This window comes from Notolepis coatsorum, assembly GCF_963971535.1.
Source record: "Notolepis coatsorum genome assembly, chromosome: 3".
Classification (NCBI taxonomy): Eukaryota; Metazoa; Chordata; class Actinopteri; order Aulopiformes; family Paralepididae; genus Notolepis; species Notolepis coatsorum.
The window spans coordinates 75437202-75450193 of NC_140167.1; the positions used below are offsets into that span (position 1 = coordinate 75437202).

Consider the following 12992-nt stretch of genomic DNA (forward strand, 5'->3'; position numbering starts at 1 on the left):
AGTACAGAAGCTGTGATGACTATATACAGTACAGAAGTTGTGATGACTATATATCTGAAATAGACAAAAAACACTATCAAAAATAGGGCTTTACACACATGTGTTTGACTTCGGTCGACCATTTTGAGGGTCAAACCAGTCTGGATTCATGTTGTAGTTTAAAAAAATGCCAGGAAATGCTGAGAGAATTGTTGAATATATATAGAACACAAATGTTCTAGAATGTTCGATTATGACATCATACTGTGACATCACAAATGTTCTAGAATATTTCAAGTTCAAGTTCTTTAATAGTTGTCATACAGAAGTACAGAATACTTTCATACAAAATGCTTCTTACTGTTACGCTCCAGAGACTGTGCTAGACAAGATAGTATCAAATAACATAATAACATAATATAGCATGAATTTAGAAGAAGAAAATGAGGTCACAGTGTTCGGTATAGACATATGTACAATGTTCTGAGTTACCATATAATATACAATACACAATACTATGCAGTGTACTAATGTACAGTACTATCTAGTGCAAAGCAGAAATGGGATGAGGTACAATTTTAGGTACAATTTACAGTAAGGTGTACGAGTTGTAGTGCAATCCTTCATCCATAAATATAAAGTGTGGGGAGTGGGTGCTACAGTGTGTTTGTTTAAAGTGGGTGTGTGCTATAAAGTGTGTGGAGTGGGTGCTACAGTGTGTTTGTTTAAAGTGGGTGTGTGCGTGTGGATGTGTGTGCTATGTGCGTTTGGTGGTTGTTGTTGTGTAGTGTTCATTCATTGTTCGTTTAGCAGCCTGATGGCCTGGGGATAGAAGCTACTTCTGAGTCTTTCTGTGCTCGCCTTGAGACTCCTGTATCGCTTGCCTGACCGCAGCAGTTCGAAGAGGCAGTTGTTCGGGTGACTGGAGTCTTTAATGATTCTCTTAGCCTTGCCCTTGCAACGCTTGTAGTAAATGTTCTGGAGGGTGGGGAGCCCCCCTCCAATTGTGCGTTCGGCTGAACGTGTCACTCTTTGTAGTCTGCTTTGGTCTTTTGCAGTGCTATTCCCAAACCAGGAGGTGATGTTGCCGGTCAAGATGCTCTCTATTGTACATGAGTAGAAGTTCTTAAGGATCTTCTGGCTGACTTGGAACTTCCTTAGGCGCCTGAGGAAGTAGAGGCGTTGTCGTGCCTTCTTCACCACACTGTTAATGTGTGTGGTCCATGTCAAGTCCTCGGATATGTAGGCTCCGAGGTACTTGAAGCTGTTGACTCTCTCAACCGGTGCCCCGTCGATGCTGAGGGGGCTGTAGTCCTTGACCCCCGACCTCCTGAAGTCCACAATCATCTCCTTTGTTTTGCTGACGTTCAGGGAGAGGCTGTTTTCCTGGCACCATCCCGCCAGGACCTTGACCTCTTCCAGGTAGGCCCTCTCGTCGTTGGCAGAGATCAGGCCCACCACCACTGTGTCGTCAGCAAATTTGACGATTGTATTGCTACTCCGCTGAGCCACACAGTCGTGTGTGTACAGGGAGTAGAGGAGGGGACTCAGAACACAGCCCTGGGGGGCCCCTATGTTGAGGGTGATGGATGAGGAGGTGCAGTTGCCTGCTCTCACCACCTGGGGTCTGCCAGTCAGGAAGTCCAAGACCCACTGGCAGAGGTCATAGCCCAAGCCCAGGTCCCTGAGCTTGGCTATGAGTATGGAGGGGACTATGGTATTGAATGCCGAGCTGTAGTCGATGAATAGCATTCTCACATAGTTCCCCTGCCTCTTGTCCAGGTGTGATGCTGCTGTGTGCAGCACATGGGATATGGCGTCCTCCGTGGACCTGTTGGGGCGGTATGCAAATTGCAGGGGGTCCATGTTGATGGGGAGGGAGGAGCAGATGTAGCCCTTTACTAGCTTCTCAAAGCACTTCATGGCTATGGAGGTGAGAGCTACAGGGCGGTAGTCGTTGAGGCAAGCAGGCTTGGATTTTTTGGGTACAGGGATAATAGTGGACTTCTTCAGGCAGGTGGGGATGACAGCCTGTTCTAAGGACAGGTTAAATATGTCAGTGAATACTGGGGCCAGTTGGTCGGCACAGACTTTTAGGATTATGACATCATATGGTGACAATCTTCAGGCATGTTGTTATTTTCTCCATCGTCGTCCGGCTCGACAGGAGGAGCACGTCTCACTGGTGTCGCTCTAATAGGCTCAAATGCATATGCAATTGGGTTTCTGAAAACCTCTGTCTGTCCACCTCGTCCAGATCCATTGCGAACTACAGCCTCTGGAGGTCAGTGTGCCACTGCGTGCAATTCTCCTGAGGTGGTCAGTAGAATGCAGGGAGCTGCAGTGTTGCAGACAGCCACACCACCCCCATGACGTCAGCAACAAAATGGCCGCGCCCATAATGATAAATGCTTCAAAAAAGCACATAACAAATCGTTTTTTCTTAGAAACTGCTTATTTTTATAACGTGATTTTTTCTGTGGCTTATCTAAATACTAATGTGATGCTATGAATATGTATTTATCGCTATGCTTCATCTCCACTTTAACAATTGTGTGTATTGAAATAGGTTAAATACAGTTTTCATTCATTCATTCAAGAAGAAGAAGAAGTGTCAAAATAGATAGATAGATGGCGCTACAGTTAAAAACACGAGACTACTCTGTATGGAGCCCTAGTAGCCGTCGTCTCCAATGTCGTCACATCCGCCACACTCACTCGGTACTTCCGGAGGTCATAACGCTAGACTTGGTAATACCACAATGTTCTGGTGTGAAATTGTATAAGTGAACGATATTATTCGCCTTTGGGGCGTCGTTTAACGTCCAGCGGGCTCGCCGCTGTAACCGAAGATAAACATGGAGCTCCCTACCCCCCCTGAAGGTAAAGCAGCGGGCTTTTTAATGTTTGAATTTCATTGAATGTCTGCTAGCATGTTTGCTAATAACGTTGACGCACAGCTAGCGTAACGTTAGCTTAGCCACATAGTTCACTTTACCGATTGTTTTGTATTTATTTAGCAGCTAGTTGACATGGTTGTTTTGATGCCAGCAAATGTGCATTCTGTGTTTTGCACAACGGCTGTGCTTGAAAGAGCAGAAACACCCGGGACGTAACGGGTAACTAACGTTAGTGTTTAATATCGTCGTCTCCCTGTGGGATCCATGGAGTCTGGAAGCTAAGCTGCTGTGTTCACGCGCCTCTTCATTCATCACAATGTTTTGGTTTTCTTGTCAGAGCTGTCGTCATAACAGGGGCGCTAAACCAAAAAAAAGCAACGTTGCACCTAATCTCACACACATCCAAAAACAAATAGTTTTGCACACATTCATTTAGTCTGACACCAGTTGATTACAGCTCAATGCAATGATAATAAATACTGTAAAAACGAACCTTCTAAAACTAAACCTTCTTACTGTCATGCACATGTCCTAATATACTAACCTGCTACACTGTAGCACTTAACACTTTGATAAACATGGTTACTCAGCTGATGGGCCGTACTGTATTGTACCCATTCTGCAATCTGTTAATAAAGTTTTCAATAGAGTTGTACCCTTCCTGCTGACGTACAAAACTTGTCGCTTTTGGATAAAAGCGTCAGCTAAATGACTAAATGTAAGATGTATATAAGGTAGCAGCTATTTTTCATTGTCGTCATTTCATGGTGCTGTAATTAACACAACACAAGGATTCAATGTCCCCGATGACATCATCAGACTAAATTAATGTGTGCAAAACTGTTTCTGGCTGTGTGAGATTATGTGTAAAATAAATCATTATTGTTTGTTTTGGTGAAGTGCCCCTCTCGTCAAAAGATGCCCATTCTCCTCCTCATCACTACTAATGCTGAAACAGTTCTATTTAGTGACATCGACAATAATTTATCCAGAGTTAGCTAGCTAGCCTGGTTCAACTGCCTCTTGTCAGTAGGGGAATATAACCTACTTCAGCATTTTAACTATCCATATAATGTTATAGTTAATACAACAGTGGCACTGGCATCCTATTAATCTGTTTCAGATTTTTTTTTGTCTGTTATTTTCTTGTGTTTCTAGTTGCTATTTAATCCGTCTCTAATCCGTTTTTTGTTTTGTTTCCTGGTTTTAGATCAAGAGTTAAGGAATGTCATTGACAAACTGGCCCAGTTCGTGGCCCGGAATGGGCCGGAGTTTGAGAAGATGACCATGGAGAAGCAGAAGGACAACCACAAGTTCTCATTTCTCTTTGGAGGGGATTACTTCACCTACTACAAGTGCAAGCTTGCTATCGAGCAGCAGCAGCGTATGTAGTTCATTGATAGGCTCGTTTTTGGTTTCCACTAACGGTATCTATTAATGGTGTGTTCAACCAGTCCTTGTAAAGTTTACCACTCGGAAGCTGCTTGTAAATGGCTGACCAAGTTGTATAAATGTCACTCACCTATTCTCACCAAGGCAAGAGTCTGCGCCACTAACTTTACAGGAGAGTTCCAGAATATGATCTTAGACACTTTGTCCCAAAAAACGAGTCCCTCAGCGAGTCCTTCAGCTAGTCCTTCTTGCAACTCTTTACACAATCTATAAACAACGTGTGTGCGTTTGACACAGACCAGTGCGGAATAATAACACAGAGCATCTCTCAACTTTAATGTAACGATTAGTTCAGAGTAAGGCTGTCCCCGAAGCCTGTTTTTGGGATTCGAACTTTGTCAGGGTTTTTCGAACGGACGTTCGAACCTTCCTTTTTTTTATTATTATTATTATTATTATTATTATTATTATTATTATTATTATTATTATTATTATTATTATTATTATTATTATTATTATTATTATTATTATTTTTCTCAAAATAAATCCGTAATTTGAATAATGTGATTAATCTGATTAAATGAGTTTATTTTGTATTTTTTATTAAATCAACTTTCCAGCCCCAGCCCAGGGAGAAGCCCCAGCCCAACTAAATCAACTTTCTTTAATGAATATAACTCATCAGTTTTTAATACTATAATATTAGTGTAGCCTAATCTTTATCTGCAACTGTGAAGAAAACCCCATTGGTTTAAACAGAATGAATAGATAATAATAGCAGCAGATACAACGTTTCGACCCTTCCGGTCTTTTTCAAGTATGAACACAACACAAAATTACATATTTTTATACAGGAAATGTCTAATACTGTGTTTAATATATATATATTTCTCAAAAAAATCTCAGTCTAAAAAATGTAAAAGATAAATTGTTACTAAATCATGTATAAAACAATTATGCAAGTCTTGGTACCTCCCCTGATCACCAGGTGGGGCTGATAGCTAATCTATTCATTTAATTTCCTGTATAAAAAGATGTAATTTTGCGTTGTGTTCATACTTGAAAAAGACCGGAAGGGTCGAAATGTTGTATCTGTTGCTATTAAACAATTAAAACACCTTGGAGCATCAAAAGTGAGTTGCGAGCCCTGCTTTGTTTCATGATTATCCAACATGCCCACTAAGTGGGGTGGACCTCTGGAGCAAAGTCACCCGACTGTGACTGCCTACTACACCGGAGTGAGACTGCAGACATGCCCCCTTATAAGGGCCACTTAGAATCTTAACAAATAATTTGTACAAGACAAGTATGTGTTCCTTACTGTATGTTCTTAGCTAACGTATCAAAAGCATGCGTTTTTAAAACTTTTTATTGTTAAAACATAGCAAAAATCTATTTGAATAGTCAATGGTATTCTTTTCCCCACTAAACTGTGACCCCTAGAACTGTGACCCCAAAACCGTGATCCCAAATCTGTGATCCCAAAACTTGACCTCAAAACTTGACCTCAAAACTGACCTCAAAACTGTGATATGAACCAAACCAAGAGTTGTGTGAACTGTTCCATCCCTAACAGCTGATGTTTTCTTGGTCCTCTCTAGACGAAGCCAGGTGTGCTGTCTGTGCAAGCAGTCATAACGGAGGCCAGCAGACCAGAATGTTTTCTGTAATACAAACTGGCCGTTGCTAATACCTGTGTGGCTCATGTAAAGCCACAAAAATCCATTAAAAGTTTGCTTCTCTCCACATAGATCCCTCTACCCACGATTGTGAGGATTATAAGATGGAAGGTATTTATTGGGAAACAGTTTTGTCAGATGAGTTTGAAAGTTTGTTGCAAAATTGTCTTTGTGCCAGATGGTCATTTCTTGTCTTTTTTAATCACACCTGTGCTTGAAGGAATTTTTTTTCAATTGTTTATTTGTTTTGTTTTCAGTTACATCTTTTCTATGTTTGCATATTTCATGTTGAATGTGGATGTTTTTGAACAAGAGCCTGATGAAAGGTTTCCACGCTGCTTCTGCTGCTGCTGTTCTGTATGGCTACAACGTGATTGTGATAAATGGCTAGTTCAGTTTTTTTTACATTAAGTGGTATGACATATGTGTCCGTGGTGTAATCGATTTATAACTTACTTAGCTTACTTACCGAGTCCCATGGTTGGAATTCTGGCCCGTTTCTGAGCCACCTGGGAACCTTGATCCACACCACAACGAGGTTTAACCATCCACAACAGAAATGGCAGTCCTGGTGCATACACATTGTTTGATTCTTCTGAACTAGCCCCAGTGCCTACACAGTAACTGCACAGCTCATGTTGTCTGAAGCATAGGAAACACTGGGGCTAGTTCCAAGACATGTCAGTCTGAAGCATAAGAAACACTGGGGCTAGTTCCAATACATCATGGCGGTCTGAAGCATAGGAAACACTGGGGCTAGTTCCAATACATCATGGCGGTCTCAAGCATAGGAAACACTGCGGCTAGTTCCAATACATCATGTTAGTCTGAAGCATAGGAAACACTGGGGCTAGTTTCAATACATCACGACAGTCTGAAGCATAGGAAACACTGGGGCTAGTTCCAATACATCATGGCGGTCTCAAGCATAGGAAACACTGCGGCTAGTTCCAATACACCATGTTGGTCTGAAGCATAGGAAACACTGGGGCTAGGTCCAAGACATCATGTTGGTCTGAACCATAGGAAACACTGAGGCTAGTTATAGGAATATAGGAAATGCATGGTATTCTGTTGTACATGGATAAAACCTTTGTTGGCGCCTTGTAGTGGCCACTTCGCAACCTGGTCAGAACTCTAACCACAGGACTCTGTAAGTAAGCTAATATAGAAATGCATCGATTCCATTGTCATAGTGTTAACCATTGAAGAGGGAGTTTTCTCTAAAGAGTAACTAAACACATGGTACTCTGTCCCACCCCAATCTATGATGCCAGAGTACCTCTTTTACTTTTCTTTGATGGAGGTACTTCCAAAGAGGTACTCTGCCATTGCTGATTGGGGTGGGGCAGAATGTGCAGCAGGGTGGAAATATCAACCACAAAACGACCACGTGTTAAGCTACACTTTAACTTGTCTTTGAGCAAGGCCATAGGCCACTGCACTTCCACGTTACATTGAGCTCATGGGAGAGAGCTGGGGGAGAAAATGAATGAATGCACCTCATGAGCGGCAGGTTACGATACTTAAAAAAATACTAGCTCAGTATCTCGTTTTTCTTCCTCCTTCTGCCTACTAGGGATTAAAGAAACAAATCTCCGGATTGTCTTTCTTGTTCGCCCGTACAATTCACCACACAGCAACTTTTAGGCATGGTTTCTTATCTTCTTTCATTTTAGTTACGTAATGATGCTCCGATTGCCGCTCACATTCCCACCACAAGCTTCCCCCCTCTGATGGAACATTCCAACGTGGCTCCCCAGCCTTCAGACTCCGTTGGCAATCTGCGCATGCTATAGCTTGGCAGAGAATGTTGCGATCGACTTGGGATTGGTCTCTCCGTGTTCAGGAGACTGGGGCATATAAAAGTCTATTGGATCTTGTCTCCAGCACCCCCACAGCCGTAGCTACAACCACTTACGTCAAGGCTCTCATCCACATTCATTCATTTAATCCCCCCGCTCTCTCCCATGATTTCAGAATACCGGAAGTGTTGCAGTGGTCTATGCTTAAGGCTCCCACAGAGTTGGGTATACTGGGTGCCAGGGTGGCGCACCACGTAGCTGCGCTCGGGGTTAGAAATAAAAAAAAAAAAAAATCAAGGGCTTGATTTTCGGGGGCTTTTTTTTTGTATTTCGGGGGCACTGAATTTTTATGATAAATGGTTATTAAACATCCTTACATCCAAAATGTTTTACAGTCTTCGTCCCGCGGACAAAAAGATCCACACAAGCTCCTCGAACACTAGCCGTGTTTGCAGCCGGAGTCTCACAACAAGCTTTGCAATAAATGATATGTTGACCGGTAGCATCCTCCTCAACCCCTACCCAGTTTAATCCCCACGACTCCATCGTACTCCGCTTTACATTTTTTTTTATTTGAGGACCTGGGGAATCTGCTTCTCAGACTCTTTTTCCTTCGTGTTTTTATAGTTTGATAAAAAACGCTCCATCTTGTCTGTCTTCAAAATGCCATCAAATGCTGGTGAGCTGCTCACCTGCTAATGTGAGAGGGTGGGGAGAGTGACGTTGACATCGGCGTCTGATCAAAACAGATTTAATAAATCACGTCTTTCACTTGTCGGTTAAATAAATAGTAATATACATTTTTATACTATGTTTGATAACGTAATGTTAATGACATTAATAATGTCTCCATATATATATATATCATTAGTAAACTGTCTTGGGCTTTTTGTCCCCCCCGGCCCCCCAACGCTGCGTGATCGCTGAAACCAACGACAACCTCCGCCTCCCAACGAAGCGATAAACTCATCCCAATAGTATGCAACTGCAGAGCCGCAGAGCCAGCGGCGCTATCAGGTCCGGTCTGGGGACCGCTCCGCAGCGCCACCCACCCAATGGCTGAATTGCCAATGGCTGAATTGGAGTACTGCACTGTGCGGGCACAACTGTGAGCTCTGCGGCTCCGCAGCTGCACGCCTCTCGCTAATCCAGCACCAAGCTCCCGCACCAGTAAACTGTCGGGGGCATTTTGTGCCCCCCTTAAATGATTTTTGAGGGCATTTTGTCCATTTTCACAGGCATTTTGCCCCGAGCCCCCGTTAATTTCGCACCCTGGTTTGCGCTGCAGTGCAATGCACAAAGTTGGGCATACTGTGAGCGGACCGGACTCCGCGCGGCATGTCTGCAGTCGTGAGGTTTCATAGTTGAGTGTACCACAGTACCAATTTCCTAAATTTCTCGTGCCAGTTTACTACATTTCCCACAATCCTTGCGCGCCGTTTACACTTTTTCTCATGGCGTCGTCCACCGTTTATCTCCCTTTCCAAGATTTCAAAATAAAACTGGCAGTTTTACACACTTCATTTAGAAAAGCCATGAAAAAATACATGGTCCAAATGTATATGAATTGGAATGGATAACGATTGGCCATAGTAAAACTAAATTTAGCGTCATCTACCTGCCAAAGTCTTACCGGACCAATCCTACCCATAGAACCATGATCCTGCCCTACTCTCTTGGGAGTGAGTGTTCAGAGTAAAATGCAGATCGGTGTCATATTTAATGCAGGTCGATGCCAACCAACACGCCGAGCAGCCTATTGTGTGATACTGGTGAGCGACGCGGACGTCCGCACGTTTAGAAAATGTGAGCTTCACGCAGGCGTACCCTGCGGACATCCGTATTGAGTCCGCACGGACCTTTGTGGAGTCCGTTCCGCCCGACTGTGGGAGCCTTTATGATGTATGATTCAATGTGATCACCTGACTATTCTAATCCACAACGCTTCCCCCAGTTTGAAAACGGTTTGGGAATAATGCCAACATGTTCCTTTTCAGCATTGTTTTTTTTCTCTCAGGTATTGAAGGTGAAAATAAGGTTGTTGCTTGTGCAAAGCATGCACTATAGATCAGGGATGGGAAAGTTCAGCTATTCTAAATGGAACCTATATCCAGAGGCTGTATACATTCCAGAATGTAGCTCTACATATCAGTTGTACAAAGCTTATATGTTTTGTCCTACTCTATAAAAACATTTGTTGTTATTTTATTTATATATATTTTTATATTTCAGGCCTATTTTAGACTATTGTATCGATTGCATAATTTAAGATGAATTGTCAGTCAAATTAAATTCCCATCCCTACTATAAATTGCCTTGTTCAGTTTTCTGGGGGGGTGGGCACTATATTTGGTAGATTTATTGTTTTAGGTCATTTTAATTGAAAACATGCTTGTCCGACGCTGACCAAGCATCCTAAATGTTGCGTGTATTATATTTGATGCTTGGGGGCATCAATAGATAATGGCATCATGGCCCTGAAATGTAGCACGTCATCAGGCACAGGACGGCTCAGTCTTATGTTGCTGTACTGGTGTTTTGCAGACATGTACAACCCAGTTGGAACGGAAGTCGTACTCGACGTCCCCCCGCCAATGCCCATCATCGCCGCCCCCCAGATCCCGCCCCCGGCCACGCCTTCGTTGGACGACCTCGTCCAGCAGAGCCAATGGAATCTCCAGCAGCAGGAGCAGCACCTGCACACGCTCAGACAGGTACTAACCTCGTTCCCAGCTTTATCTCGAGAGATAAAGCCTGGTAAAGCACTACGGCCGAAAGTGGGAATCAGGTAGGAAGTCCCACCCCTGAAATCACGACACGGTGCTCATGAAAATGTATTCCCCCCAGAAACAACCTCGTTATCGCCTCCCTCGACAGGCTGACAGACCTGCTTGTTGTTTGTTTTGCTGGGGACTATAAACAGATCAGGGGGTGCCCGGAAACCGGAAAGCCTGTAGCCGGTATTTCTGTATTTCCGATTCACATTTTAGGAGGCATAGCTTTACCAGCCTAGACAGGTACAGAAGATAGTGCCAAGTCGCCACCAGGGGAGCTGTCCGGAGGGGGAGTCAAAAACATTTGCAATAAAGAAAGACATTTTCTGTAATTTCCTGCTACTTAACCTCTTAAGCCCTAGCCATATTTTCAGAGAATCCGCCTAAAAGTACATATCCAAATAAAATAATAAATGGAAGATTGCTCCACTTCTACAAGGTCCATTTGCATGTTCTTGGTAATCTAGGGACATTGCCACTGAGCTCATTCAGCACCTTCCTGAGATCAAGTGTACAAAAAAATCTAAGGAAATGAATAAAGGGCAGATGGTTTACAGAGGGTTTTGTAGATACAGTACTGAATTTTGCCATCCGGATACATCCAATATGAATATAGAATATCAGGCCTATAAATTACCTTATTATGGCCAACTCATACATCTCCAAATCTCCCCTTTCCAATGGCAGTTATATCTGGATTTAGTACCACCAGGCGCCTGTTACAGGGCAGACCGTGAATTAAATTACTATAAGTACAGTTACTTTCGCATAATGTTAACTTTTGACCAGATTGAATGGCGTTTTTTTCCTAGACGTTAAATAACGTTAAACGGTTGATGGGCTGATGTGAGCTGGGTAGTGTAGTTTTATGAAATTCAAAAGCCATGGGTCTTCTCTTTCTTAGGACTACAAACATGAATGAGTAATTTCCTCGCGTCTATATTATCCGGTTTCCGATGCGTTGCGCAGAGAATTCTATAAACTCATATTTCTCATAAACACTTAAAATCAATGGTAAACAAACATAGTGCTGAAAATATACACTTTGATGTTTCTTTTTAAATGAATTATTATAATTATTTTAATAAACACATGGTAGTGCTGTGCATTGTCATAGCGCTGCACGCCTATACCATTGTTTAGGGAAAGCCCTGTTAGTCTTGCATTGTCATACCTCTCTCCACACTTAAGTTACACATTAGCGCTGTGCCAGCACTGGAGAGAGGTCTGGCTGAACCTATTAGCATTCCACTATAGGTGAAAAAAAAATGCTCTGGCTTGTTTGTATTTCTTTAAACCAATCACAATCATCCTGGGCGGCGCTAACGCAACGGTGCCCTTGCAAAATAGTGTCTCAGATAGTGGAAGGAGAGAATGCTATATGCAATTTGCTAATGTAACGAAGTCAAAGTCAACTTTATCGTCAGTTTTCCATTTGTGCAAGACATACAGAACATTTTTATTGCGTTTCCCCCTTCCCACGGTGTAAAAAAAAAAAGAAGGATCTAGACAATATAAAACACAAAAGTAAGATATAGGACACAATATACAGGAATGCGAGATATGTACAATATAAACAGTAGCTAAAATTAAATGAATGGGTACGGCTCGGTAGCGCAGTGGACAAAGCACTCGCCTTGACTCGCCTACCACCGCAGAGACTCTGGGAAGCCGGTGGGGTATGTGTCCTGGTCGTTGTAAACTGCGACTCCTACTGGTCGGTCGGGGCGCCTGATCAGCAGGGAGGGGATCTGGGGGAAATCGCGTTAACCTCTGCATGCGTTATGTTCCCCCAGTGAAATTTCTCGCTGTCAGGTGAAAAGAAGCGGCTGGCGATTCCACATGTATCGGAGGAGGCATGTGGTAGTTCTACACCCTCCCCAGGCCGACAGTGGGGCAATGCACGCAACGACCAGGAAGGGAATTGGCATAACGACTCAATTGGGATGGGTGAAAAATACAGAAAGCCCAAAAATAAATAGAATAGAAAAGATATATGAAATGAATGAATGCAATAAAAATAGCTAACATAGAGGCTGCCCACAAGAGGAAGGACAATTTTACTAAGACCACAAAAGGTTTGTACCAAATGCAATTATTATACATTATTTTACTGGACTGGCCCTGTAATTTTCCCTGGTTTTGGTTCTGTAATCAATATGGGTGTAAGAGATGTGTATTAATCCTGTAACATGGGCACAGCATCTATGAGTCCAGGTCAGATCTAGCCTGGAATAGAGAACAGAATGTTGATTTTGTGATGTGTAACTAGTATAGTGCAGGGGTGTCCAGGGCCCAGACAGAGTAGAGAGCTGTGTGAGAGTGGTGCCCGGTCAGCTTCTGTGAGAGGATGACCATCCTTATCCCCCATGTTCAAAAGTTGAGCTCTGCAGATTAGCCTGGCCCCACTTCTATCCAAAACAATATATAAGGGGACTGTATGTTGTGTATTCACTGTGCCGT

The 12992-nt window shown here is 43.0% G+C and overlaps 1 protein-coding gene across 3 annotated transcripts in view; it reads left to right on the forward strand.

Moving 5' to 3' along the window:
* Positions 1 to 2711: 2711 nt before the first annotated feature.
* The window catches only part of cherp (calcium homeostasis endoplasmic reticulum protein), a 62308-nt gene continuing 52027 nt past the window's right edge, over positions 2712 to 12992 (forward strand). For all 3 annotated transcript variants that reach the window (XM_084310409.1, XM_084310410.1, XM_084310411.1), the window contains exons 1-4: positions 2712 to 2862; positions 4090 to 4263; positions 6023 to 6061; positions 10300 to 10469. In XM_084310409.1, coding sequence (XP_084166535.1) covers positions 2838 to 2862; positions 4090 to 4263; positions 6023 to 6061; positions 10300 to 10469 — 408 coding nt within the window. In that variant the 5' untranslated portion in view covers positions 2712 to 2837. The remainder of the gene's footprint in view (positions 2863 to 4089; positions 4264 to 6022; positions 6062 to 10299; positions 10470 to 12992) is intronic.